The 26,390-nt window shown below is 41.6% G+C and overlaps 2 protein-coding genes across 3 annotated transcripts in view; one reads left to right on the top strand and one right to left on the bottom strand.

The window, feature by feature from the left end:
* Positions 1-529: 529 nt before the first annotated feature.
* On the top strand, positions 530-8,679 carry chst7 (carbohydrate (N-acetylglucosamine 6-O) sulfotransferase 7). Its single transcript, XM_074668934.1, has 2 exons — positions 530-1,956; positions 7,676-8,679. Exon 1 carries the CDS (start codon positions 658-660, stop codon positions 1,924-1,926), a length of 1,269 nt encoding a protein of 422 aa, XP_074525035.1. The 5' UTR covers positions 530-657; the 3' UTR covers positions 1,927-1,956; positions 7,676-8,679.
* Positions 8,680-10,754: 2,075 nt separating this feature from the next.
* slc9a7 (solute carrier family 9 member 7) overlaps positions 10,755-26,390 on the bottom strand; it is a 45,959-nt gene continuing 30,323 nt past the window's right edge. The window contains exons 14-17 of one of the 2 annotated variants that reach the window (XM_074668932.1): positions 25,865-25,928; positions 23,360-23,442; positions 19,980-20,085; positions 10,755-16,421 (exon numbers count right to left, since the gene is read on the bottom strand). In XM_074668932.1, the coding sequence (XP_074525033.1) occupies positions 16,158-16,421; positions 19,980-20,085; positions 23,360-23,442; positions 25,865-25,928 (517 nt within the window). In that variant the 3' untranslated portion in view covers positions 10,755-16,157. The remainder of the gene's footprint in view (positions 16,422-19,979; positions 20,086-23,359; positions 23,443-25,864; positions 25,929-26,390) is intronic. The other variant, XM_074668933.1, reaches the window with a different exon arrangement.

Raw genomic sequence — 26,390 nt, forward strand, 5'->3', positions numbered from 1 at the left:
AGAAGAATAATTTAAGGATTCAAACTTTGGGAAAGCTGAGATGGGAAATGGTGCAGTTTTCACAGTTTAAGATTCCCTACATTTGCCTAAATTCCAAGATATGTCCAGTGAAAATGAGCGCTGTCTAGCTAACTTCCCATGATTCATTGTAGTCCAGCACGGTTACAGTCACTAGTAGTTGTTCTCACCTCTCGCCATTCAATGCTCTTTGTTTTAACCATAGACTGTAGTTTTAACCACACCAACTGAATGCCTACCAAACTCCCATGAGTCATTGCTCTCCGACATGATTACGTCTATGGGTTACGTTACTGTTAGCCGTTGGAACCTCTTCTCATAAAGACTCTTTGGATTTTAAATACACCGTTCTCCTCGTTCAGTCACTTAGCACAGATACTTTAACCTTGGTTGTTAAACAAATAGGTACTTTACGGTTCAAAGCAAGTGCTTTTGTTGTTTTCCAACCACTGTGAAACGTTAGGGGGAAATAATCGCACGTTTTGTCTTTAAGGGGCGTGGTTTGTACCCCGACACACATAAACACACTCGCTCCTCTCTCGCACACACATAACTTTACTGTAGCAACCACGGCGCTCACAAAGCATTGTGAACTCCCTCTAGAGAAGAAGCTAACCAGCCCCCTCCAGGCGAGAGGAAATGAAGAGGAGGCTACATAAGAAATACTTGGTTCTTATCCTGGCATATTCAGGGTTACTTTTACTAATACCGTACGTCTTAGATTACCGGGATAAATCCGTTCAACATGCGAAACACGGACTAACGCAGCAACAGCTCAGATGCCCAGATTTGGAGAACACGGTGGCGCTGCTGTGGGATAACGGTTACAAAGTTAACGGCAGCGACGCGGCGGAGCTAGCAGTCAACAGGAGCCAGTCTCGGATACACATCTACCTGCACGCTACATGGAGGACTGGCTCCTCGTTTCTGGGGGAGTTGTTCAACCAGCACCCCGATGTGTTTTACCTTTACGAGCCGATGTGGCACATATGGCAGGCTCTGTACCCGGGGGATGCGGGCAGCCTCCAGGGCGCAGTGCGGGACATGATGAACGCGCTGTACCGCTGTGATTTCTCCGTTCTCAAACTTTACGCAGGCTCACAGAACATCACCACGTCCTTCATTTTCGGCTGGAAGATGAACAAGGTGATCTGCTCGGAGCCTCTATGTGAAGCTCATAAGCGTCATGATATTGGCCTAGTGAGGGAGGACCAGTGTGCCAAGTGCCAAAAGCGGGACATCAGGGAGCTGGAGAAGGAGTGCAAAAAGTACCCTGTTATGGTGATCAAAGGAGTCCGCGTTTTGGACCTAAGCACTCTGGTTCCTCTAATGAGGGACACCGCGATAAACCTCCAGGTCATCCAGCTCTTCAGAGACCCGAGGGCGGTGCACAACTCCCGCTTAAAGTCCAAACAGGCTCTGGTGAAGGAGAGCATTCAGGTGCTGAGGAGTAAAAAGCAGGCAGACAAGTACAAGCGCCTGCTGGTGCCGAGCAACAAGGTGAACCGGGCTGAAAGCTACGTCTCTAGCGCCATGGAGCTCATCTGCGACAACTGGTTGAGTGACATGATGCTGGTGATGAACTCGCCTCCGTGGCTGAGGAGGAACTACCTCCGCATCCGTTATGAGGACCTGGTCCTGCACCCCATGGAGGAGCTGCAGAGGCTGTACCGCTTCTCCAACCTATCCACCTCCCCTGCTCTGGAGAAGTTTGCGCTGAACATGACGCACGGACAGGGTTACTCCTCAGACAGGCCGTTTCTGATATCATCCAGGGACGCTAAAGAGGCAATATACGCCTGGAGGGAGAGACTCAATGTGGAGCAGATCAACCAGGTGGAGGCTTACTGCAGTGAAGTCATGAGGCAGTTGGGGTATCAGAAGAACAGCATGGAGAAGACAACATGAGGCTGTATCCTGAGGAATATATGAGCTAAGGTATGAGATCACATGTCAGGCTTTGATTACTTAGATGAAAAAAGAGGCTGGCATCTGCATGCTTTTTGAACTTACCTTTGCTGCACACTCATCATGCTTTTCAACCCGTCAAAGCAGGATGTCGGTGGTTAACAGAAACCAACAGGCCTGCTTCTATGCTCAGCAGCTCATCTGTGACCCCTGACCTTACTTCTGCTGCAGCAAATACAAAGCAATATGTCTGTTGCCATTCGTGTTCTTTCAGAAATTTCAGACATCAAAAGGCTTGAAGTGATGCTTTTTTTGTCATTTCAAACCTTTCTTGAATCTCCAAGACCTCTGAGGGTTCTCTTGTTTCAGCGGCGTCCAGGTAAAGAAAGCTAAAAATTGAAAAAGGAAAAAAAACATACATATTTTGATTGAGAACAAGTGTAAGCAGAGGTGAGATTCTCTAAAAATGTTCAAGAGAAATGAGAGTGTCAGCTCTTAGAGTGTGTTGAGTTTGGACCACTGAAGCTGAGGGTCCCTTTTCTGCAGAACATGTGTTGTTGATTGTTCCTCTCTTTGAAGTTGACCTTCACTGTGCTCAGTGATTTATGTAGAGGCACTTAAAGGCTGCTTTTGCTTTTATTTGTTCAACATTTCTCTGTCAGACATGTTTGCACAAGCATGAATGAGCAACACAGAATTTAGTTTCATGGTCCAACATGCCGCTTACACTGGAGATATTCCGGTGCCATTTGTTGCTGGCACTGATTCTGAAAGTGTAATTTGAGGATTGACCATTATCAAAAAAACGACAAGGTACCACAGTCACAGACCAAAAAAAATGAATTTCTACCACCAACCGTTTATAGTATGTGATTATTTTAGGTAGTTGTATGAGCTGATTTATGTTGAAGACATCAGTAACTACCCCAGTTCCCCCAAAAGTTTGGATGTTTGGACTTTAAGAAACACAGAATTTTTGGGTTTTCTAATTATTTAAATCCAATTTGAATTGAAACCGGTAAAAAGACAAAAGTTAAGATGGAAAGAGGTTCACCACTCTGAATAATTCAGCATAAGAAATGGTTCAGCAGTTTCAGGGTGATGTTCCTCTGTGTAAAGTTTTAAAGAAATTGGGGATTTTAATACCTGCAGGACAAAGTATCATTCAATCACTCAAAAATTCTGGAGGAATTTCTTTACTAGATGGACAGCAATTATCATCTGGATATAGGGATGCAGGATATGCAGATATCCAATATGCTGATATTCAACAAACTCATATAGCCGATATAAATGCTGATACAGATATTTTTCCTGCGCACATAGTTGCAGAGATCATCAACTGTCTTTTGTATTGGAAAATAGCACATTGTATTATGATGTATACTATGCAATATTCGTTATTGGGCAAAACAGGAAAAACATATACTCAAAACTAGAGCTGCACGATTTGGGGAAAAGGTGCGATTTGCGATTAGGTGGACAATATTGCGATTGCGATTGTGCTCGCGATTTAATAAAAAAAGTTGTGTCATGATGAGTCTACAGACTTGCTTGGTTATCATGGAGAAAAATCTGAATTGCATGTGCTGACATTGCGATTGCGATATCCTCTTTTGCGATTACATAATTGCATGTGCTGACATTGCGATTGCGATTGCGATTGCGATAATCGTGCAGCCCTACTCAAAACTAGGGCTGCACGATTATCGCAATCGCAATGTCAGCACATGCAATTACGTAATCGCGAAAGAGGATATCGCAATCGCAATGACAGCACATGCAATTCAGATTTTTCTCCATGATAACCAAGCAAATCGTGCAGCACTACTCAAAACCAGAGCCTGACCGATTAATCGGTCGGGACGATTAACCGGGCCGATTTTGCCTGTCACCGATTAATCAACATCGGCCAAATTGTAGCCGATTATAAAAATTTTTGCTCCGTGGAGATTCTGTCACTCCTGCTCCTGTGTGTCTGTGTGTTGGGCTGCACACTGCCCGAGTGCCCAGCCCCTCCATCCACCATTATCTAATGTAAGACTAAATTACGGCGTTTTAACATCGTGCAAGTTGCTTATCGTGTGTTTACAGTTTGACTTTTTTTTCTACTTACTGTGTTTAAAGTTTGACTTCTTTAATGTAATAGTGTTCTGTCTCTGTCTTGAATCAAATGGGTATTATAATAATTTGTGTTCATATACAGTATATATCCTGTGTATATCAATGAATTTATCATATATATCAGCCGATATGTCAGATATCGGTCGATATATCAGATATCGGCTTTTTTGCCCCTAGTATTGGTATCGCCATTGGCCCCAAAAATCCCATATCGGTCGGGCTCTACTCAAAACTGTATATTTATTTATGAAGACTGCTTTCAGACAAAAAAATTCAAAAAGCTAAATCTTATTTAAAGCTGGATGATGCTGTTCCTCAGAAAATCATAACATTACCCACCACCAGGGAAAATTTGGCTAAAATCACAATTGACAGTCAGTAAACATAACCTCTGTTCACAGGGAACATACGAGAAGTGCAACTGTACAGCAGTTAAATCCAAAATAAATAAAATGGTTGACTTTGGTAAAAGGTGCCTAAAGTAGTCAGATACATGTACCTTACAGACTGCTGCTTAAATTAAAGTTCAACTGAAAACAGGAGCCGAGTATGGGACTGCTCAATCTGAAATGCGCAAACAAAATCACAAAAAGTTCAAAAAATATCTGCAGCCTAAGCCCATTATTTGACCAGTTTATTGTATCAGCAGAATGTGGAGTGTTGGCTGACATCCAATATTTTATTTTTAGGCCAATATCGGCCGATAGTGATGAAGTGCAGATGATATCGTGCATCCCTCTCTGGATCATCTGGGAGCACTGCATTGCCAACGAAACATGGCTCTGTAGGCATCACTGCACAGACTCAAATAAGCTTCCAAAGACAGTATTAATAACATCCAGACCTCTGTAAAAGCTTTGGCACCAGTTGAAAAACTACTTAGAGAATAATCAGTGCTGGAGGAGTCTAAAACAAAGACCAGAGCACAGAAACACAAGCTGAGCTAAAGACACTGATTTCCACAGGAAGCTTCTGGAACAAGTGGACCACTGACAAATGTTACTTTCTGGCAACATGATTAATTATTTGAAACATTTTGTCCTTGCTGCTTTTACCACATTAGTGTCCAGTGACAGCTGTAATAAATCAGTGTTTTTAAGCAAATATCCTTTTTTTACTTTTTTACTTTTAACTTCCTTGGTGGCAGCACAGGGCATTGGAGAGTTTAGGTTACTACTTAAGAGCAAAAGATGAGTTGATGTCCTTAAAGGGGAATAGATCGGTAGGCTTGTTGATTTTATATTTCAGGCTGTACCAGAAACATTCAAAGCACTAGGATTGCTGTCACTCTTTTTCAGACATTTTTTGGAGGATAGTTGCAATTTTATTTGTAATTTGACTTATTATTCAACCGATTCAATTAACCAGGCAGGAGATGAATTCAAGCTACTGTAGGGATCTTTCCATCTCAAAGATTTTGGCGATCTCATTTCGTCTATGAGCAGTGGTATATTCTGATGAAGAAATCTCCTTCTGCTTCCTGTCAGAGATCCATTATCACTCTATTGTGGTTCAAAAAGAAGAAATTATTTTAGTTATTGCTAATGATCTGGTTTTCTTTTGTTGGTCAGAGCAAGCAATAGGCAGAGATGCCCCAGTTTTTGTGTCATTTCTTTCGTAAAGTGGTTTACCACATGAAGTTAAGCAGGCAGATCTTTAGCCGTCAGAAAAGCCACGTTTCCACCAAGCGGTCATGTTTAGATCAGTACGGTTTGTTACAGGTTCATTCGGTTAAGCCTGGTCCTGTTTGCATTACCACAGCCAACCATGCCCCCTTGTGGTAGGCTGCATGTAAGCTGGGTGCCGATAGCCACGCCAGTCACATGATAGCGTGACACCATAGCAGCGCGACACGTTGTACCCTGCTAATAAATCCAATAAAGAAGAAAAACGCAACACAGTAAAAAAAAGAGCATAGATGGAAGACATGCAGCAATTCGTCTTCTTTGTGATTTCCATGTAGCTCTTTGTTACAAAGTGCAATCAAGTTTTGTTTCAGGAAAGGCTGTGTGCTGCCAGGAGAAATGCAGTTGCTGTCGCACAGTAAGTGACGATTCTTTGGACCAATCAACCCACTACAGTGTTGTAGCTCCACCTTCTGGGATCAGATCGGAAAGTTTGGGCATCTGTCCTGGGATTAGTCTGTGGAAATGCCACAAAATGCGTGCCGTACTGAGACAAACCGAACTGAACCGCTTGGTAGAAATGAGGCTGAAGTCAGAATAAAATTAGATGGTTTGATTTTTTAAAGGTGTAAAGATTATCTTGTCAGATTTCCTTGTAGCGTGAGGTGTGCTAAGCAAGATTTTACTTCCCCCCTAATCTGCCCTGATTGAAATCATGAATGTTAAACATGTTCAATGTTTATATTTAGATATCCGGATGTGCAGGGGGAACCCCAAAGACAGCTGAGCATGCTCTCTGTGGATCAGAGCACAACAAATGAAGCCGTGATAAATATAAACATGGAGTAAGAAGTTGAACGGGTATCAAACATGGAGCACCAGCCTGTTAATTTGTTAAATCTTTTCCTAAAGCACGCCACAATCATAGTGACGAAGCAAGTAGATGAACAGAAAGTGTGACTACAATGGACACACCCATTGTTGAGAAGTTAACATTTGGCTGGACAACAGTTTTCTCTTCCATCATGCTTATTCACTCTGAAGTCACGTTTGACTGCGCAACACTCAGTGAGATTTCCAGATTATGAGGTGGGGACTCTGTTGCTGATGAGGGAAGCTGTTGGTGTGTGGTGGTTGCATCCAGACTCACTGTGCTCTGTCCACTGAAGAAAAAAGTGATTTTAATGAGAAACTGCTTAGGAGTAACCCAAACTAGGCTTATGAGAAACTTTAAACCTCCAGGATTAATGCTCACATGCTGTATCCCATCAGTTTTTAATTATCGAGTAACAGTCTTACTAAAACCATATGAGCTGCAGAGATATGAAGTGATTCAGCTTTTTGGGTAAAGATCACAGCTATGACCTACACTGAAAATCAATGAATATTTTACTGTTGGTGCTTTGTTTTCTCCTTGAGGTGTTTCCTCAATCATCTGTACAAGATAACAACAAAAATGTTTAGTTTGATTGATTAACGTCAAACAGAAGCAGGTAGCATCACTGTTTAACATTCCAGTGTTAACATTTAAACACAAGTGACCCCAACAGTAACAGATTTCTATCTCTACCGGAGCAAAACAGTTGCAGAAATATTCCCTCCTCCTTGATGTCGAGCTGATCGGCTCTTTAATAGAGGCCTCATTGTTTCTCCCTGGCATTGCTGGGTGCTCTCATGGATAGCGGGGGGCTGGCAGCGACTCGCTGGGCCTCGAACTCTGCTGTCAAGAAGGGGATCATTGTGCGCGGCTGTGTGTGACAGGATGGAGCTCCCAGGGTTACCACCAGCCTGTCACCGCCAGCTCTTACAAGCAGCCCCCTTTAGAGCTGGGCTGGCTAAGAGCCCTCTGCAGGGAGCAGAAGGAGGGTGGAGGTGGTGGGTGCTCCCGTGTCTCACGGCCTCCACCCTGACTCTAACACTGATAGAGCTATGGCAGGTCAGCTGTGTCATACCTCAGAGCTTTTATTTTAATCCTCAGCTAATATTTTTCTCTCTTCCAGGGGCCTGGTATTCAACACTGAGGCCAGAAGGTGGAAAAACTAAACAAGCAGCAGGAATTTGGTCCACCGGGAGCTCACAAGCACGGCTCTTGGGTTGTTTTCCCTCAGCCAAGCCGGGTTGATGAACTGGAGAAAATCCAAGAGGAAAGAAGAGCAGCCAATCACAGACGGATGAATTTGAAACAAGGAGAAGGCAGCTTATTTTTATAGTGTTTAACTCCAGCGGGCTCTGTGCTGATAGAGAGTAGGTGGGAGGTGGGAGGGGACATAAACAAGCAGAGAGAGATGAAGCTGGTTGGCGCTGCCGTCACACTGGCCCTACTCTATCCCTCTGTCCTTTTAGTAGCACTAATCCCTCCACAAATCCCCTGCAGGCGAGGCCATAAAAAGCCGAGATGGGTCCTTCTTGGGAGGTGACTGCCAGGATCCTGGGTGGCAGCGTCAGGTTCACTCTCACCTGTTATTTATCCGTCCAGCCTGTGACTAAGCGCAACATAACTGACACCTTACTACAGTTGGTCCACTAACAATGTCAACGGAAAGTTTTCTCAGAAGACAGTACAGTATTTTCTGAAAAGGAGGCCTGACTGAGGAGCTATTGTTCCTCCCCCAGCCCCTCAGGAATCCAGACAGCTGCAGCACCCCACTGACAAAACGCTCACATGGGTGTGAAATTTTTGAATAGCCCAAGGATGTGTCTTGGAGCGCTGCCTCTGCCCTCTACCAGTGAACTTTCTACCATGTTCTCACAACAGACTGTACTGATTCTGATTTTTATTGTACTGAGTTTTTATAGTTTTTGTCTATAATATTGTCAAATGCTGGGACTCTCCTCTGGTTAAGAAAGGGGGTTTTAAGTTTTCAGCATCCACATGTTCAACTTTAGAAGTTGGTTCTGTAATAATTGTTCCGGGTTGGACCACATGAAGACGTTCTCTTATCAAAAGGAAGACATAACTTTAAAGCTATTTCAACTGACTTCAATAAAGAGTTAGTGAAAACTACAGAGGGATCTAACATTCCTGTGATGGTCTAGTACAGTGTTTGGAAACTCAGACTGTGTTTGACATGAAAGGTCTTCAAAGTTGTATTTGTATAAAAGCTTCAGAGGAAGTCTGTGGGTTCAACTGAGTTTATTTTGGATGAAGAAAACATGACATTTTCTGAAAATCATTAATTCATGTCACCAGGGGCTGCAACGGATCAATGCTGTCAGAATCCTGTCAGTGCTCACATGTTAAAGCATCCTGGGCATCAGCCAAAGCTATGACAGGTCTATGGATCTCTGACTGATGAAACCTCAGCTGTTTGCCCTCTTTAATAAAAACGTGTTTTGTTTGACAGAAGTTAGTGTCATGGGGCACTTAGCTGATGAGGCTAATCTAAATTATCCAGCTATTGTATTTAGTTTAATAACATTCTGCAAGTGATAATTCAAACAGGAGCTAAGAAACTAAGATCTGAGAATAGCAAGCTAAAATTGAAAGCTAGCTGTAACTTGTCTTTGTAGCTATTTTACAAGAATTTTGCATAACTGCTTTGTACAGAGAAATTATGAACATGTTTGTTTCAAATGTATGATTCAAACCGTAAACAAGATTATTTATCAAACACGAGTTCCTGGAGACTGAATCACCTTCATCTACTAAAAAAAGATGTTTGTTTTGTCATGGTTAACTGGCAGCTTATTTGTCTTAGCAAGCAGCGTACTGTAAGCTATTAAATGAAAACAAAGGTAACCGCAGCTAAAAGCCCTCAGCTAATATTCATCTTCACCACAACATGAATGCAAAAGCTACAATACATTGGTTGTACAGCCACAACGGAAGTTAAGAGGACAGTTTTCCTAACGGACACAGAACAGTTGTGAAAGTAAGGTAATGATTATTTTCTTTTATAACTTAAGCTATGATAAATATAGCTTTAATGCTAACATAAATAAAGAAACATAAGTACTTTGAAGGATATCACAAGGTGACACCCCTACAAAGCTTTATTTATCATAGTTGAAGTTAATGATTTACTTATTTTTACAACTTCTCTGTGTCCGTTTGGATCAGTAACCTCTCTTAACTTTCATTGTGGCTGCACTTTCGTTGTGTTGTAGCGTTTGCATTTGTGGTGCAGCTTTTGCTAATTGTCTGACACCCACCGGCCACAGTAATTTTCTTCTTCACCATAATTCTAACATGGATACAAAGTAACAATGACAGATTTTTAAGCCTCTACATACTCATATGTTGAAATCTGTGAATCTGTGTGTAAATGATCAAAACAGTCCATCATAAAAATAGTACAAGATCTTCACAAGCGTGTTGAAATGATGAGGTCATCACACACGGCCTTTATACATATGGGCCTGCCCATAGCTCTGCCTCTAACAGGCCTCCGAAGGGCTGGCTAATCCGAGGGAAGAGGGTTTGTGGAGTGGGGAGCCTTAAAGAGACAGTACCTAAAATGAAGTGTTTTGGGCAGAAGCTGAAATAAGAGTTTTCTAAAACAGAAAATAGAGCTGTAAATCATGTAAAGCTACCACAGAGGTACCAGAGGGACAGAATAAAGCCTAAAAAAACACAACACCCCCTTTTTTTATCGATAATCAGACACCTCTTACTGAGTAATATAGATCAATCTTCAGGATCATTGACAGTCACAGAAGCCCGGAGTGGACATGAATCCATATACTGTGTTTTCTGTTTTTATTGTTTTCTTAAAGTTTTTGGTATCAGATTTGCAAAAGCCTCAAAACAAACATGGAAACAGGCCAAACAAACCTCAGACTGACTGCGTATGGTATTCTATGATCTGACCTACCATAGTGACCTGACCTCTGATTCTTATAAAGATACCAAGAGAAGACAAAGTTATTAATTTTGGAGTTGGACAATGGACAATGTAGGGACTTATTGGAGGAAAGGAGCTCATAAAGTCACATAAAAACCAAGGGTTCAGATGTTCTAATGACATCTTTAGAGCTGTCCATGGACTACATTTTTTTAGTAAAGGGTTGCTGAATTTTACAAAATTCATTTTATATTTTAAAACAGTTTTTGAAACATTAAAAAATGTTCTGAGCTTTTTGAGACTTTTCTCCAATTGAACTTTTACAGTCAGAAAGGATGTGGTGTTATTTGCATCACACCAGCAGTGGGAACCAAAATGACACTGCAGTAGCTTAATTACAGTGGGCTACAAACTACAGGGACATAAAGCTAATTTTATTATAGACATAAACACTGATTGCCTTTGTGATAATCTCTTTAAAATCCATTACATGAAGAAACCAAAACACACATTTTGCTCTACAAGGTACCTTTGATCGACAAAATGATGGCTTTTTAGACTCATACGATATAAAGACAACTGGATGGCTTCATAATTGTACAGTTTTTATTAACATGTTGACATGCAATCCATGGCAGGTAGAACAAGGCAGCCAGTTGCTACTAATAAACAACAGGTGCACATATTGACAAGTTAGCTACATCTCATATTTCTCAGGTACAGAGAGCATGTAAATATAGCCAGCAAGACATCTGACAGCACAACAGTCTGGAGATAGAGTGCACATGAGGGTTAGACGAGTGTCCTCTGCTTGAGGTAAAGTGCCAAAACTCTGCCCACAAATCTGTCTGCATACGGCACAGTCGTCCATGATGGTGATGATGATGATGATGATGTCCAGAAGGTGCTTCATCCTCTTTGTCTGTCTTGGATTTGTCAACAAGTTATTCTTCAGTCTTTGTCTGCACTTCAACTCTGGGGGAACTCTCACAGGTTTGTTTTGTCCTTTATGCACAGAGGCAACAATATATCCGCTGCATAATATACTGCATTAAGACAGTGAGTCTGGAGGACATGTTCCCGCTCCTTCCCACAGAAATGATTCTACCAGCAGCAGTCCAAGTCCAATACTCCAGACAAAATGGTGAGCAAGTGGTTATTTAATGCCCTAGATACAGACGAGGCTTGGCTATCAGGGAAGGAGATGTTGGAAAGCACAGCCTCGTGTTACTTCTCTCTTCTGCTAGAATTAAAATGACCCACAGTGCAACAGCTCGGCAGCAGCAGCAGCTTACATAACCACACTCATTTCCTCTTGGAGATCCCTTCTGAGACATAAACTTGTGCGGGGGTACTCCCTCGCCTGAAAGCCTTAGATCTAACTTGCACAATCAATCCTTTCTCACCTGCCATTGTGGACTCGTACATTCATGCAACCAGCGCAGGAAGGAGGAAAACAAAAGGCGACACGTGTTGTGTGGTGAATTTCAAACAGGGAGAGGCTCAGATGTCTAGACGGGAAGGGAACAGAAAACGTGTTGATGCCCTGGAAAAAAAAAAAAAACAACAACAAAGGAAACCTCCTCATACTCCCAGAGCGGGTTGTTGGTTCACCAGCTGCTACACCAGCCCACAGGGCTCGGATGGAGCTCTGTGAAGTTATCATGCTTCTATTTACATTATTTGATAAGAGCTAAGTGTTACACCTTGAAGGGGGAAATATGCTAATGACCCATTTTTTCCTCCTCATAATCATGCTGCGTAGGAGGAACTCTAAAAGCTTCAATACAGGAGGAGATGTGGGGAGAAGAGTGACCGAAGAAGAATAAAGACACACCTCTACAGGTCACATGGAGGGATGCAAATGAAACCTGGAGGGAAAACAAAAAGTTCAGCGTTCTATTGTTGAAAATATCAGATAACAGACATGACATTCAGAAGCCATAGTCTCACAATAAGGATTTGCATGTTGACTCCTACACCAGTTATCTTATTTAAAAATACTCAGCTGATGGGAATACCTGGGCCTCAGGGATATGAATTTGCACTATCATCTAATGTAACCTATATTTAATAGACCTGCAGTGAGAATGAAACCATCTGATTTGACTTCCAGACCGAAAAACGGCATCAGAGGGCTAAAGGGAACAACATGTGTTTTCCTTTATTATTGGTAGACTGCATCTTTGAGGGAAGCGGATGTTCAGGATTCATGTAATCAAACCTGAGGGAGGTCTCAACTGATGTTATTAGGAATAATAATGTGCTGCCAGACAAAATGCTCCAGCTGCACGATAGGCTTAGAGCAATGACTCAACTTCTCTCTTTTTCAACCTTTTTAGATACAGCCTGTAGTCTGTTAACTTAGCAAAGATAAAAGACAAAGAGCGAAAGCTGAGCAAAAAACTTGACTCTGATTGGTCAAAACCTCCCAACAATGGTGGTTAATACTCAACAGCCAAGGACAACCTGATCACACTTTTCTGATTAAATCAATCCTCATCCGTCACATCCCCCTCTGCCTGTTGACACTGTGGTAAAAAGGTTAGTGTCCTCTCCGGCTGGTCTCAGAGCAGGTAAATAATGACAGTTAGCAGCACAGATGTGAGAGCAGCCTGAGGAGCTACTGGACCTAAATCATCTCCAATAGAGAAAAGAGGAGCAACATCCTGTCCTGCAATCCAGACACAGCTGCAGACCTGGAGAGAGCATCTGCAAGAGATCTCCTCAGAGTCACTGCAACCAGAAGAGGCAGAGATAACAGCAAGAATGTTCAAAGCTGAGACACCTGACTCATTTCTGGTTAAAGGTGTGTCAAGGTCAACTCTATGATAAAAAGGAGAGCTGGATGAGGACGGAAATGCCAACAGAAACATTCCACCATGGATGGAAATGTTGTGACTAGACCTTGATCTATAACGCTCAGTTTAATCTCATTATGGGTTTGCATGAACCACTTTTGTGGCTGTATTAATAATTCACTATAATCAATATTAGTTCGTGTAAACTTGTTTATGTTTTAGTGTCAGGACCCTTTTAGGGGGAAACAAAATCCTCCCTGCTTTGGAGTCATACCATGCTTACTTTTGGGTCATCTTTAAGATTCTAACTGGCACTAGGATCAGCTCACTCAGTAGCATCCTAAACTGTAAAAACTTAAGTGCACATACTTTTTTAGATTTTAAGAGCGTGGTCACACTGGCCATCCAAACCGTGCCGTGCTTAAGCACCATTGGCCCGCCCTGCAGCGCTGTTCCCCAGCTGTAGAGTACGGCCAGCGGTCACACTACCCCTGTATGAACCCGACTTTAGCAGGTATCACACACGCGCACGGCCCACCTACGTCATCTTGAAGCGTCTGTTTACATGAAGTGCAATCTCATCAGAGTCAGCACAATGAGACACAGAGCACTGCTACAACTTTAGAGACTTTTGGACTTTTAGTAAGTTGTTGTCGCCCAACACAGCCCTCTAACACCCCTGCTTCGATTAAATTGATTGTCGAGGGATGTGCTCGCGGTGATCATACGTCATGGATCGCACGCGCTGTCTGCGTGCTTGTGCTCGTGCATGAAGTAAACCGTGCCGAAGCCCACCTCTCTGAAGCGTGCCAAAGCATGGAGGCGCATCGTGCTTGAGCACGGCACAGTTGCGGTCACACTGGCCATTCGGAACATGCCTTAGGGCTGAAGCCTGCTTAAGCACGACACGGTTTGCCGGAGTGACTGCATCCTAAAACTCTGCAAATAAAACGATTCAGTTAGATAGTTTTTAGAATTAATTTCCCAATAACTGACGTAGGCGTATCTTTCTAAAAACTTTGTGTTTCAAAAGTTAGCAGCTGAGAACTGACTTTGTTTCTTTCACATTATGAGCTGTTACACTGAAATCATTTGGTGTACTATGACTTAAACACGCTTCATTTTTAACCGGTGAACCACTTAGTCTGGTGGTGAGGTCTGTTCTGCCAAACTCACATTTTTGAAAGTCATTTTTTAATCTGAAAAAGGAGGGCACACTGAAAATGTTGTTTGTTAATAGATCTCACAGTTGGCCCAGGGTTGCAGTGTAAGAACAAACAGATGGGATGCATAAAAAAACACCTTAAAAGCTTTTCTAATTCATGAGATCACCATTCTGCAGGTGTAATACAAAACAAACAAAACAAAACTTTGTAATTCAAACTTTCTCAGGTTAAAGTTTGGAAAAACTTCTCAAAGACATGAACATGAGAGTGTGAACACGGTGTGTGTTGAGGAGCACGGCTCAGTGAGGTTCATTACAACATCTCTTCTCTGTCTCACAAATCTCTCCTTGGCTTCTTTCTCTTAGATGCACTTGTTAAAAATTGAACACTTAGGTTCAAAATTTCCATTTCGCCTGTCCCTCTAAAAAGTTTAGAGAACTGTTCTGCAGCTTTACTCCTTTGCTGCTCTGCTCCTGCATTAAATTTATCATTTTTTCGCTAAAATGTAAAATATTAACAGGTCCAAGCTTCTCCTGTTCAAAGGTACAATGAATTTTTTTTGCTTTAAAAGTTTATCTGGAAAGTTTTGGGTCACTGGTTGGAAGAATAAGCAGCATCATTGTGGGTAACAGGAGAATCAGCACACTTGCACAACTTTTGTTCATTTTTAAAGGCAATGTTAATAAAGACGATTTGAAGACTGCTCTTCTGTAAAAGTTTTGTTAGTTACAGCTGAAACACATTGACATCTCTGAACCCAGAATCAGTAAACTAATACTTTTTAGGCCTTCTCTGTGTTTTATCAATTCAAAGATGCTCATTGATTGTATCAGAGGCTCTCTTTATCTCATTTTCCTCATCCTTTTTAAAGTTCTGGTAGATCAGGGAAACAGGGTTTGACTTCTGCTCCTTGTCATGCTATTTTGTGAAAAGCAGCCCAGAAATCAGAAAAAGGTCTGGCCCAGCTCCAAGACAAGATACAGAGGTGCTATTTGTTGCAGTCAGGGGGTGTAAGGCTCAAACAGACGCAGTTCACTAAAGGGGAACAAAGCTTGGTATTGTTGCTATTTACATGCACACATTCTTCACCCGTGTTTCTTCACCCATGACAAGCTGCGGTGGCTGAGAAGAAACTCAGTCACGTCTCGTCTTCACACACAGTTGCTTCTGTGTGACACAAAGGGCATCCTCACTGGGCACATGAAACGTACACATTAACCACAACGCTCCTGTCTGATGGTTTACAGCCTGATGTGAGTTCAGCTTCATTTCATCTTTTCAATGTGGTGTGATTTCAAAAAGGCCACATTCTCTCTTCCCGACTGGTGCTGAACGCACGTGTCAGATGCTCAAAAGAGCAGATTTAATCTTGTATGAGGACTTTTTGTCCCTGCATAACCAGATCCCTCTTGTTTATTGAGAGGAAACTTAATCACAGTATAATAACTAATAAGATTTGATCCTCTGGCGCTCTGGAGGGTTCATGTCTCCATGAGGACAAATTCCAGCTCTGTAATGAAGATGAAAAGCTCCTTCAGCTCAGCTCCAGAGCCTGATAGAGCTCTGTGTGTCTGTAACTCTCCCTGTTGTCTCCTCCCATGTGTCTCTGCTCTGTCTCATCTCTGAGGGGCTGGACGCTCTGCCCGCAGGACGTAAACAGGGAGCTGATGGGCGAGGGGGGCTGGGGTGGGGTCAGGGAGGTCAGCGATGAGAGGTAACAGGAGCAGAGGGTCAGACGTGATCCTCCATGGGGAAAACCAAGCGTGTGCCCCGGCTCAGCAGCTCCTGTTCGCGGGAGTCCAGCTCACGCTCAAGCGCCTCCTCTGACGTGCTGCCGCTCCTCTTCCCGTTGGCACTCCAGCCTGACCCTCCAGCAACATCCCCGCTGCCGCCGGAGGCCCCGTTTGCTGTGATGGCAGTGTCACCGAACGTGAAGGTCAGGTCACCGTCGTTGCGGAGGAGGTCAGAGTCATGGTCTCTCAGCTGCTCGTGGTTCTGAAAACACACACAGTGGAACATGAGGGGGCGGGAGCAGGACGAGAGGGAACACACACACACGCGCAGATGTAGGCCACACGGAGTGGAAACATGGTGTGAACAGACTGACATCAACAGTGTAAAGGCTCATAAGGGACACTGTGGATTCACAGAGAGGAGAGGAGGAGATGTTCACTTAGTGGACTTCACTGCAGCATCTCAGGAAAAAACACAGGAAACCACACGCTGCACTCGGCACGCTAACAAACCTGACAGGGTGGAAATGTGCTGACAGCTGGCTTCTTACAAATGTCAGAAAAGAGAGTCACACCCAGTGTTCAATCACACATTGCATCCTGGCTCTATAGCATTGGTTCTCCCAGCTGTAATTGACTGGCTGACAATCGATAGCCCGGCCATGTCCCCGAGCAAACAGGATGAGTGGACATGGGACATGGGGTCAGCGGGGATTACTCAGATGAAGGGTTTAAAAAAAAAAACATATAATCTCTTCTTTCCAACAATTATACAGGAGGGCCAATGAGATAAAATAAATCCTAATACATCTATCCGACATTTTATGAGCACTGCAAAAATAAAATATGAACAAAACTTCTCTTGTTGTTCTCATTTGTTGTTAACAGATATATGGATTTTTTTAATGCACAGAAATGTGCAAATATTGTCATATCATGTTTAAAAGCCGTGTTTGTGATGATTCAATAAGTGTGACTGTGGTGAGTGACAGTGGCAGCCAAACAATATTTAGCCTCAGGTTTTTGAAAAAACAAAAACAAAATGCAGATAAAAAAATGTTGGTACAAAAGTACAAAAAACTTTGATCTTTACATTAATACAGGAGTAAGCTTTTCTAGCCCATTTATTTCTATTGTATTAAGAATAATAGTCACACATAAGCAGAGACAGGCTGATTTGACATGAGCTGTAATCGTTTCCCAGGAAGCTAACAGCTAACTGCCACTTCTCAGGTTAGCCAGAAGTTATTTGAAGTCAGCGTTTTCAATTCGACAGCCCCTATCTTTTGTCATCATAATACCTCTTCAGAGACTCATCTTTGTTTTTAATACTCAGCACAAAGTTTGCCTTTGAACTGAATGTGCATCTCACCACCATAAGCCGTCTGCACAACCACAAAACAAGCGTAACCACACCAACTCAGAATTTTCACATCCGGCTTCCTCACCTGCAACATCCTACAAGAGCATACACCTAGAGACAGCTGTTTTTTAAAATGTATAATGTAAATGTAAACCAAAGGGTTGCTGCAGTCGATGTGTGGTTGGTCATATTTTGACTCATGATGTTGGTTAGGTGTGAAGCCGGTGTCTCTGAGACAAAGGAGAGACAGTTTGTTGAGGTGGATTTTCAGATCAGAAACAACAAATGTGGTTGATCTTGAAGCAGTCAGCGAAAACTTGGAGCATCTTTGTCATTGTGTTTGGCGTTAAGTTGAACAGATTTGAGGAAATCCTGAGGGAAACTGGTCTTGGTCTATGTGTCTTGCTTATCGAACATTAACAAAAGACTGACTGTTTTCAAGTTTAGATATGTTAAAAAGGGGGGAAAAAAATTCTTGGTGGCAACTGCCTTACGACTAAATTTCATTAAGGCAGCATAAAGAGGTAGATGTACTTCAGCGATATTCTTTATTTTTCTGAATGGCAAAAATAGTCCTTTAAAAGATAAAAACACCAATTCAAACAAATAATGCTTCTGTAGCCAAAGACTTAAGTCTTCACAGTTAGTCCAAAAGTGTTGAAGTCGTAGTCTTTTGGGGCTAAGTAAGGCTAAATAGTTAAGTCACATGCCATGTACTGAGGCTGTAGCCCTCACACGATGAGCATCCCAACTTAAGGCCTCTTCTCTTCTATACTCTCTGAATAAAGGCATAGACGCCCCAAAACATGACGTTAAATACAGAAAATAACATTCCTTTATTGCCACAATCATGACTACTGTTGTTTATCTCCAGTTTGTCCTGAACACACCATGCGTGCCTGAAAAGCACTGATTTGAGTATATTTGTCAGAAACGACAGTCTGTTTAAAAAAAATCATGTCTCCTTTTTAGAAAATGAAACTGAACATGCAAACCCTTTGAGACTCGGCGGGAACTAAAGGATTTATTCAACACAACTCACGGGGGAAATCATCGTACTGTCGGCTCTGTTATTGCTTTTTTTAAACAAGAGAAATATAAAGTATTTGAAAGAGGTTTTACAAATCCTTAAAGAGGAGGGATAAACCAAATTGTTCATTTGTTGGAGTTTAGGAAACAGGAAGTGTTTGTTTCCCGCAGAAAAAGCATGAAAATGTATCCATTAACCGTGTTTTGAAATGTTAAGGGGAAGTTCTCCTTTCTTGAGCATTTTTATCCTCCCAATTCCATAATATCCATCACCAAAGGGGGAGCAGGCAAGGAGCTTTATTTAATCCCGTCTCTCCCCATTTGGCGCCACAAAGCTCTGCCTGGACGCTCCTGATTATACGGGCTACCACCTCAACTCGAGGCTCGCCTGGCAGGAAGCTAAACGCTGGGGAACCAACGACAACTAACCAGGAGAGGAAAACATTTGTGGCTTCAGAGCTTGGAAAGGAAATTGAATTTAAGCAATCTGAATTTAAACTGCAGACAATCAAAGTGTTTTTAGCAGTTAGGTCTATACTTTGCACTGCTTGATGCCATGCTCTTTGAGTTAACAGCCAGAATCCTCTGCGTGAAAGTGCTCCATATCAAACCAAAGGAAGAATTTGCCAGAGTGAATCTGAGTGTGACCGCTCTGTGAATGGATGTATCTGTATTTAAAATATTGGAGCACAGTGCGTTTCAGAGCACCGGCCATCACTGAGGGAGGGGGCTGAAAAGAGCCTTTTGTGCCTTTTGAATGCAAACAGGCTTCTTGACTGTCCATTTTCTCTCTTGCTGAAGGCTTTGTGCTTTGTTTACTGGCAGGCACTGAGAATGCTTCGACAGTATTACAATCCTCCTGAGAGAAAAACATTCAGTATTCAGAGAGAGCCTCGCTGAGGCTGCAGGCCGTGCTCTGAGCACAGAAAGAGAAAGGAACACTGCCGCCCTTCATTCACTTTTTTTCTACCATTCAAATGTAGTTAATGAAAAAAATAATGCAACACTTCTTTAGTTTGACATTTAAAAAAACACTCACATTTTTTCACAGTCAGTATTTCTTTCACATCATTGAAAGCAGCACGGAAAATAGTTTTTCATCTGCTCAAAAACTGCACAATAAAAAGAAAATAAGACTGAGTAAAAGTAAAAACTGTTAAGTAAAAAAGTGTTAGCTCAGCTCAATGGTGGAAAGGGAAGTAAATTATTCTAATCCAGTGAAAGTTAAGTCACTTTCACAGCATTGAGTACTTTCATCTATTACAAAATGTTCAACTGTTTCTTTGCATCCTCTGAAACTTGCAGTAACATGATTTTCCAGCGTGTGATCATGCATTTCTCACGCATCACTGACCGTGCACGCATGCCACTGGGACTCTGCTGTGTGCGTGACATTAATGTTATTGTGTTTATTTCATGCACACTCACCTCGTACGCCTGTGGGCTGGTCAGACAGCTCGCCAGCGGCCCGCAGTAGGCGGGTAGGGTGGAGGTGAGAGGAGGGCCGCTGTGTGTCAGAATGGGCTTCAGGTAGCTGGGCAGTTATTAAGGAAAATCCCTCAAAGAGCACAGCGCTTATTTTACCAGGAAGGTCTCATAACTTCAATTTTCTGAAAGATAAGCCGTTGTAAAAAATATATGAGATGTAACTGATAACTGTAAAAAGGTTATAATCCATGAAAGGAAGTTTTGGCGCACTTTATTTGGATGTCAAATTCATTTTGATTCGGTCAATTAAAAAAAAACCAGAAGCTCTGTCGCTCAGCTGTTTTTACTCATCCTTGTGTATATGTTAGATTAAATCTCTCAGAGTTACTGAGAAACCTTAAATGCAACAAACTTCATGCAAATCATCTCTTTCCTCCTCTAATTTATATGCCTGTTTTGTTTATGCTGCTTTTTTCTTAAATACTTTTGCCAAATAAACAAAGTGAGAATCAAAAGTTGAATTTTTTTTTCAGTTGGGATTATACATTTCACCATATCTTCGATGCATGTCCTCCTCACATTTGTTTAGGTTGGATACATGGTCGGGCCAGAAAAATAATTGCTATCTTTCTTCAACATGTTACGAAAACTATCTAGATTTTGAGGTTTTGGAGGAAAAAAAGTTGACTTTTACTGCAATAATCCTGCAAATGTGTGTCTGTGTCTGCCTCAACCCTCTCCTCAGCCTGTATGTAAGGATGTTTCTGGGTGTAGAGTAAGCCAGATTACATCAGCCAATCACAGCACGCCGAGTGCGCAAGTGACTTTGCGTGTTGATTAGCAAGTGGAAGAAGCTATCTTGCGAGGCTACGATGGTGGAGCAGGTACGTGTCATATAATCCAGTGATTAGCTTGTGCTAACAAGCCAAGTCTGGTGCACGGCTCTCGAGTCTCTCTCACATAGAAACATGATGCTACAGGTGGATGCTCGGCCAGTGAAAATTTTCACATAGTCACGGTCAGAGGCAGTGGGTGTGTGCTGCTGCTGGCACTGATCCAAGGAGGAGGAGCCCATTTAAAGTTTGTGTTAACTTACGAGAAATGAAAATTCCTGCAGACCCTACCTTTAACACAGACTCACGCAGCTTTTAAGTATTTGTAAACTTTGATAAAGGCAGTGTACCTCTCCCACAGAATTCATGAGTAATCATAGTTTTAACTAAGGGTTAGCATAATGCTGGTTTCTGATGAAACATACAGCTTGTATTTACAGCAGTACTCTCTCCAAACCTCTCCTGTTTCTCTGTAGCTGTCCTGTCTTTATGAAGGTAAAACGGTCAAACTGTGGTTGTTAGACTGTGAAAAAACCTCAAACCAAACCCTGAGCTCAGTCTGACACTTGTTATTTTTAGACAGTGTGGTATAACACTTTCTGTAGCAGTTTTTCTCCTTTTTATGCACAGATGTGAATCAACCTTTTCAGGAAGTGATCAAACACCTTCACATTCAAACATGTTCATCTTTCTAATGAATTAAGATTAAAGGCCAGGATGAACTGAGCTGTAACTGCAGGGATTATCCTGCTCCATATATCATTATTTGTGAATGTAAATAGTTTAAAAAAGCTGTGAGTAATGTCATATAGACAGTTTGTATGGATAGAATATCAGAAACAAACAAACAAACAAAAAAACATTTAAAGCAGCAGTTTACTTTGAAAAATACAGATTTTCCAGTCTGTCACTTCCTATCAGAGTTTCTTTTCCTTCAGTAACCTTCCAGAAAGATTTTTCACATGAATTATATTTTCACAAAGTTGAGGGTGTCTGCCAGCTGGATATATTTGGAGTATAAATCTGTATGAGCTTCTGTGAAGAGCTGTGGGTAAAATCATTTTGTGGTGCTTGGCAGCAGCAGAGCAGAGAGTGCACCAGTAACCTCCTCTGCCTGTTTTCTGTAATTAGTCAAGCTGTGTTGCATTGTGGGTAGAATCCAAGGGGCAGCCTCTGGTGTTCAGAACTGAACTGAATGTAGACGTGAAAAAAAAAATACGGCTGTTCCTTGAGAGTCAGCTCGTTATCCTCGTTAATCCCCACGTTGAAATGCCAAGTTCTATCCCAAAATTAAAATTGGTTAACAGATGGGCGCATACATAGATTTGGGTTCGAGCTGATAAATTCTTTCTTTATAACTTTGAAGGGGTGGTAATTCTTTCTGGCTTATCTGTTCTGATAATATAGAAAAACAGCCCTGCAGTTTACCTGTATCGAGAATGAGGGAGGGCTTTTCAGTAGTTCATCAGCTTGAGAACAGGACACTAAAATACCTCAGACTTTTCACTGCAAAAAACTGAAGTCTTATCAAGTGTTTTTATCTTATTTTAAGTAAAAATTGACTTGTTATTCTTGATATGAGCCGCATTCATTTAGTCAGTCCAAAAAATGTCTTATTTCAAGTTACTTAAAGATAAAAATGAGGTCTGAATTGCTTGAAACAAGTAAAAAAAATCTGCCAATGGAACAAGAGAAAAGTTACTTGTATTAAGACATTATTCTAGTTTTAGCTAATTTTAGAGCAAATTTTTCCCATTCCATTGGCGGATTTTTTTGACTTGTTACAATCAATTCAGACCTCATTTTTGTCTTTAAATGACTTTAAACAGGAAATTTTTGGACTGACAAGATGAATGTGGCTTATATCAAGTATAACAAGACAATTTTTACTTAAAATAAGACAAAAAAACGAAAGGATTTCCGTTTTTGCAGTGTTCTTAGGGCAAGCTTTAAAAAAAAAACTGTGAGACCTTGGTGAATAAGGCCCACGCAGCCTACAGCCGTGGAAAAACCCATCTTTCTGTTCAGCTGTTCAAGTCAGGGCTCCCTCTGTGGAGAGAGCCAGCTGTCTAAAAGCAGCAGTTGGTTGAACAGGTCAGAAATAAAGTAACTGAACTCCCCTGTGTCATGTATGTTTACCTCAGCGACATGAACCCAGCTAGTTTTCAGCTGCGTCTCGCACGTGTCACCGGGGAGAAAGTCTCCACTGTAAAACACAGCTGCTCCGCTCAAAGCAGCCTCACAAACAGCAACCCCAGGAGACAATTGTTCAGGAGAAGAGGGGGAGGGAGGAAATGGGAGAAAGGGCTGCTAAACACATTTACTAGAGTTTGTTTTTACATTCAGGAAATGTATAATAGATCCTGTATGTTTTTCTGATCCTTTATCCAAGGATGATCTGATTGAAGTCATGATGAGATGGATTGTACAGCGAACAAAGAGAAACTTGTCCTGGATTTCATTCTGAAAGGACATGAGACCCAGTACTTACTTTTGAGTCTATAATGATGATGATGAACTCGTGATTTCAGAGCACAGAAAGGATACTTGTGATCAAAGGTGTACCACAGCCTGAAGAGCCACGCACTCTCCTGTTTGGTCTTACTCTGACCTTCAGCCTGAGCGCCGTCCTGGAAAAACAAAAACAAAACAAACAAAAAAAAAGACTATTTTCTCATGTTCAAGAGTTTCTGGATAAAAGCATCTGGGTCCTAACTACCACACACTTATCAGACTGAAGTTATATATGTAAATATGACTGAATATGAGCTCAAAACCTTTTGTTTTTCTTGTTTATAGATCCATATTTTTTTCATTTTCATTAAGTAATACATTACTTCTTAATATGAACTATGTATAAGAATTTCTACTTAATTTTTCAGCAATACAAACTGGTGTTACACATTTGACGGTGTACATTTACGGTCATTGTCATTTCAGCCTCTTTGTGTAGAAACTGTGAGATGGGACAGCTGTCCTCTGCTGTAGACAGGCTCAGTTTTATCACGTTATTTAACTAATTTCAACAAGCTCTGACCCAAACAAACACTACTGATGCTGCAGCGCTTCACTCTGCAGTCAAAAAACCCACTCACTGCTGAAAGAAGTTGCACAAATGTGTTCCTCCACCCGCAGTAGGACGATACTGCAGAAAGAAACACTGACAACCTGACCATCAGCTTAATAAAATAAACAAATAATGTGTCTAAAAATGTTTTTCATCAGGTTTAAACACGATCAATCTTCAGAAGTGTTTCTCATGATTGAGCCGAATGTTTCTAAAGCTGCATCTTTGCAGATTTCAACTAAAACCTACAGATATTTGGTTTTTACCCCTCCGACACTCTCAAATAAAGTTAGCTTTAATGAGCAGCTGCTAAAAACTGATCAAACAAGATGCACCTGTGTTAAACAACGTAGGTGCATGTAGTATTTGCATTAAAAACTGTTTTGAACTTTTTGACTATTTTTTGTGGTTTAAATTTAAGAAACACTGTTGGACAGGCTCCAGACTCCTGGCAACCCTGAATGGGCAAAGCAGTTCAGACACTTGATAGAAGGATGGATGAAATGCTGTTGGTCTGAAGAGTTACCGAACAAATTTTGTTTCCATACATCGCTTGTATGAAAGTGTCCTACATTTTATTTTCTGTATGCCTTGAAAATGGGAGTGTATTCTTAAAACATAAAAACTCACTAAAAGACTGTAAAGTTGTTAGGAGGCTTAAAAGTCTGATCATGTTCATCATCACATATTGTATCTCCATGATGATCTGAACTCTTGACAAAGACACAATCCCCAAAATCACTGCCTCAGGTACAGCTGGATGCTGTTTGACCAAGTTCATCCACAAAAGTGAATTTAAAGATGTTATGTGGAGGATCTGTTTTTATTGTGCTCCATCGCCACCCTCTGACCCGGAGTCTCCACACACTGTCGTAATTTACTTTTAGTGAGGCGTGAGTTTGTTTGGGAACTGAATGGACATCGGATAAAAACAAATTTTCTTTCTTCAGGACAACTTTTCACTGGATATGACATGCTGAGGTGAGATATTTATCAGTACAGTTACGTAGCCATATGGATTGAAATGTGACATCAAGCAAAGGTTTTAGCTGCCGGCTATATGTTAGCCCAGTGCTCCGATGTATCTGTAGGCTAATGTGACAACAAGTTAACACTGTCAGTTTGTAAGTAGTTTAGTAGCTGTTTATATTTAGTACTACTGGCAGCCCGGTGCTCTAAGACAAGTCCGGTATGTGTAACGTTAGTGAATCCTGGTTAGCTATGTCCTGCCAGTCATTTACCAAACAGAGCTAACGTAACCTCACTCTTCATTTTATTGATAGACTCTCAAGTTTGAACAGACCACTGCAGAATAACTGCTGACTGTGGGTTGGAATCAACATTAATACTAACAGCTTAGCCCCTGTGTCATTGAGTGATACAGCCCGAGCTAAAGGCTAATTAGCCTTTAGCTCGGGCTGTATCACTCTCCAGTTTAGCTGTTTTCTGCTCTTCTGTTCTTTTTCTGTCGGACAGTTTGGCTCCAGTGTCCACCATCACTACAAAATTAATCACAGAAATCATTTTAAGCAGAGAAAAACACAGAGCTCTGTGTTTTGTCTCTTCTCACTACTAAACTTTGTCAGCCCACATAGTGTTGTCATAGAGACCTAAACGTGCCGTGGATCAATCTGGTCCTGGTCGACCCGAACTAGAAGCTAAGAAGTAGCAATTTAAAATAACCTACAACCAGCAATATTGGTGATAATAATCTCATTTTAAAGTGTGGATTACAATCAGGCATACATCTAGGGGGACTTTTTTAAGATTAGTTTCAAACTCCTCGCAGCCCCTTTAACTGAAAAGGGAGCTCAATCATACATTATCTGACGCTGCTATTCTGCCATTTCAGCCTCTGTTTTCCTGACAGACTGAACTCTTTGACTTGCTGACTGTGCTTCTTCTTGACACTAAATTACAGAAGCGAAACTGCCTCAGCACTGACACTGAGGCAAAAATAAATGATCTCTGAGTGAGCTCCTCACCCCCTGTAAGACTTGGAAGCTGTCTCCACAGGGCTGCTGGTCCTGATCTGGATCCACACCAACCCTGAAACACAGGAACAAAGACTTTGATTAACAACCAATCATGAATCCAATTAAGTACAACCAAACTTGATTTTTTTTTGAGAACCAATCAGTAGTATTTGTTAGCATCTCATACTGCTTCCTCTTATGATCTCTACTCATCTTCCTCTGTGTAGTTTGCATCTGATCAGGTTTCACATGGGCATAAAAATAATCCTTTATCATTCATCACTGCTGCACCTGCAGGATGCAGATTTAGTTTTTCTGCTCTTTAAAGGCGCACGCATCAAAGTAATCATTGCCTTTCAGTGGCTTTTAAAAAAGCTGCACATTAGCATTCAACCCAGCCCAGGCACAGACAAACGGAAAGATACGGTGCAGATTTCAGGGGGAGATATGTAACAGCTTACAGAGTCTCAGCTTGTGACCCAAAAGACAAACCACAACCCTCAAAAGAAAACAAGCTATACATTCACCAATAAGG

Source organism: Halichoeres trimaculatus, unplaced genomic scaffold (genome assembly GCF_033239565.1).
Source record: "Halichoeres trimaculatus isolate MK-OKI-2021-1 unplaced genomic scaffold, fHalTri1.1 fHalTri1_scaffold_4, whole genome shotgun sequence".
Lineage (NCBI taxonomy): Eukaryota > Metazoa > Chordata > Actinopteri > Labriformes > Labridae > Halichoeres > Halichoeres trimaculatus.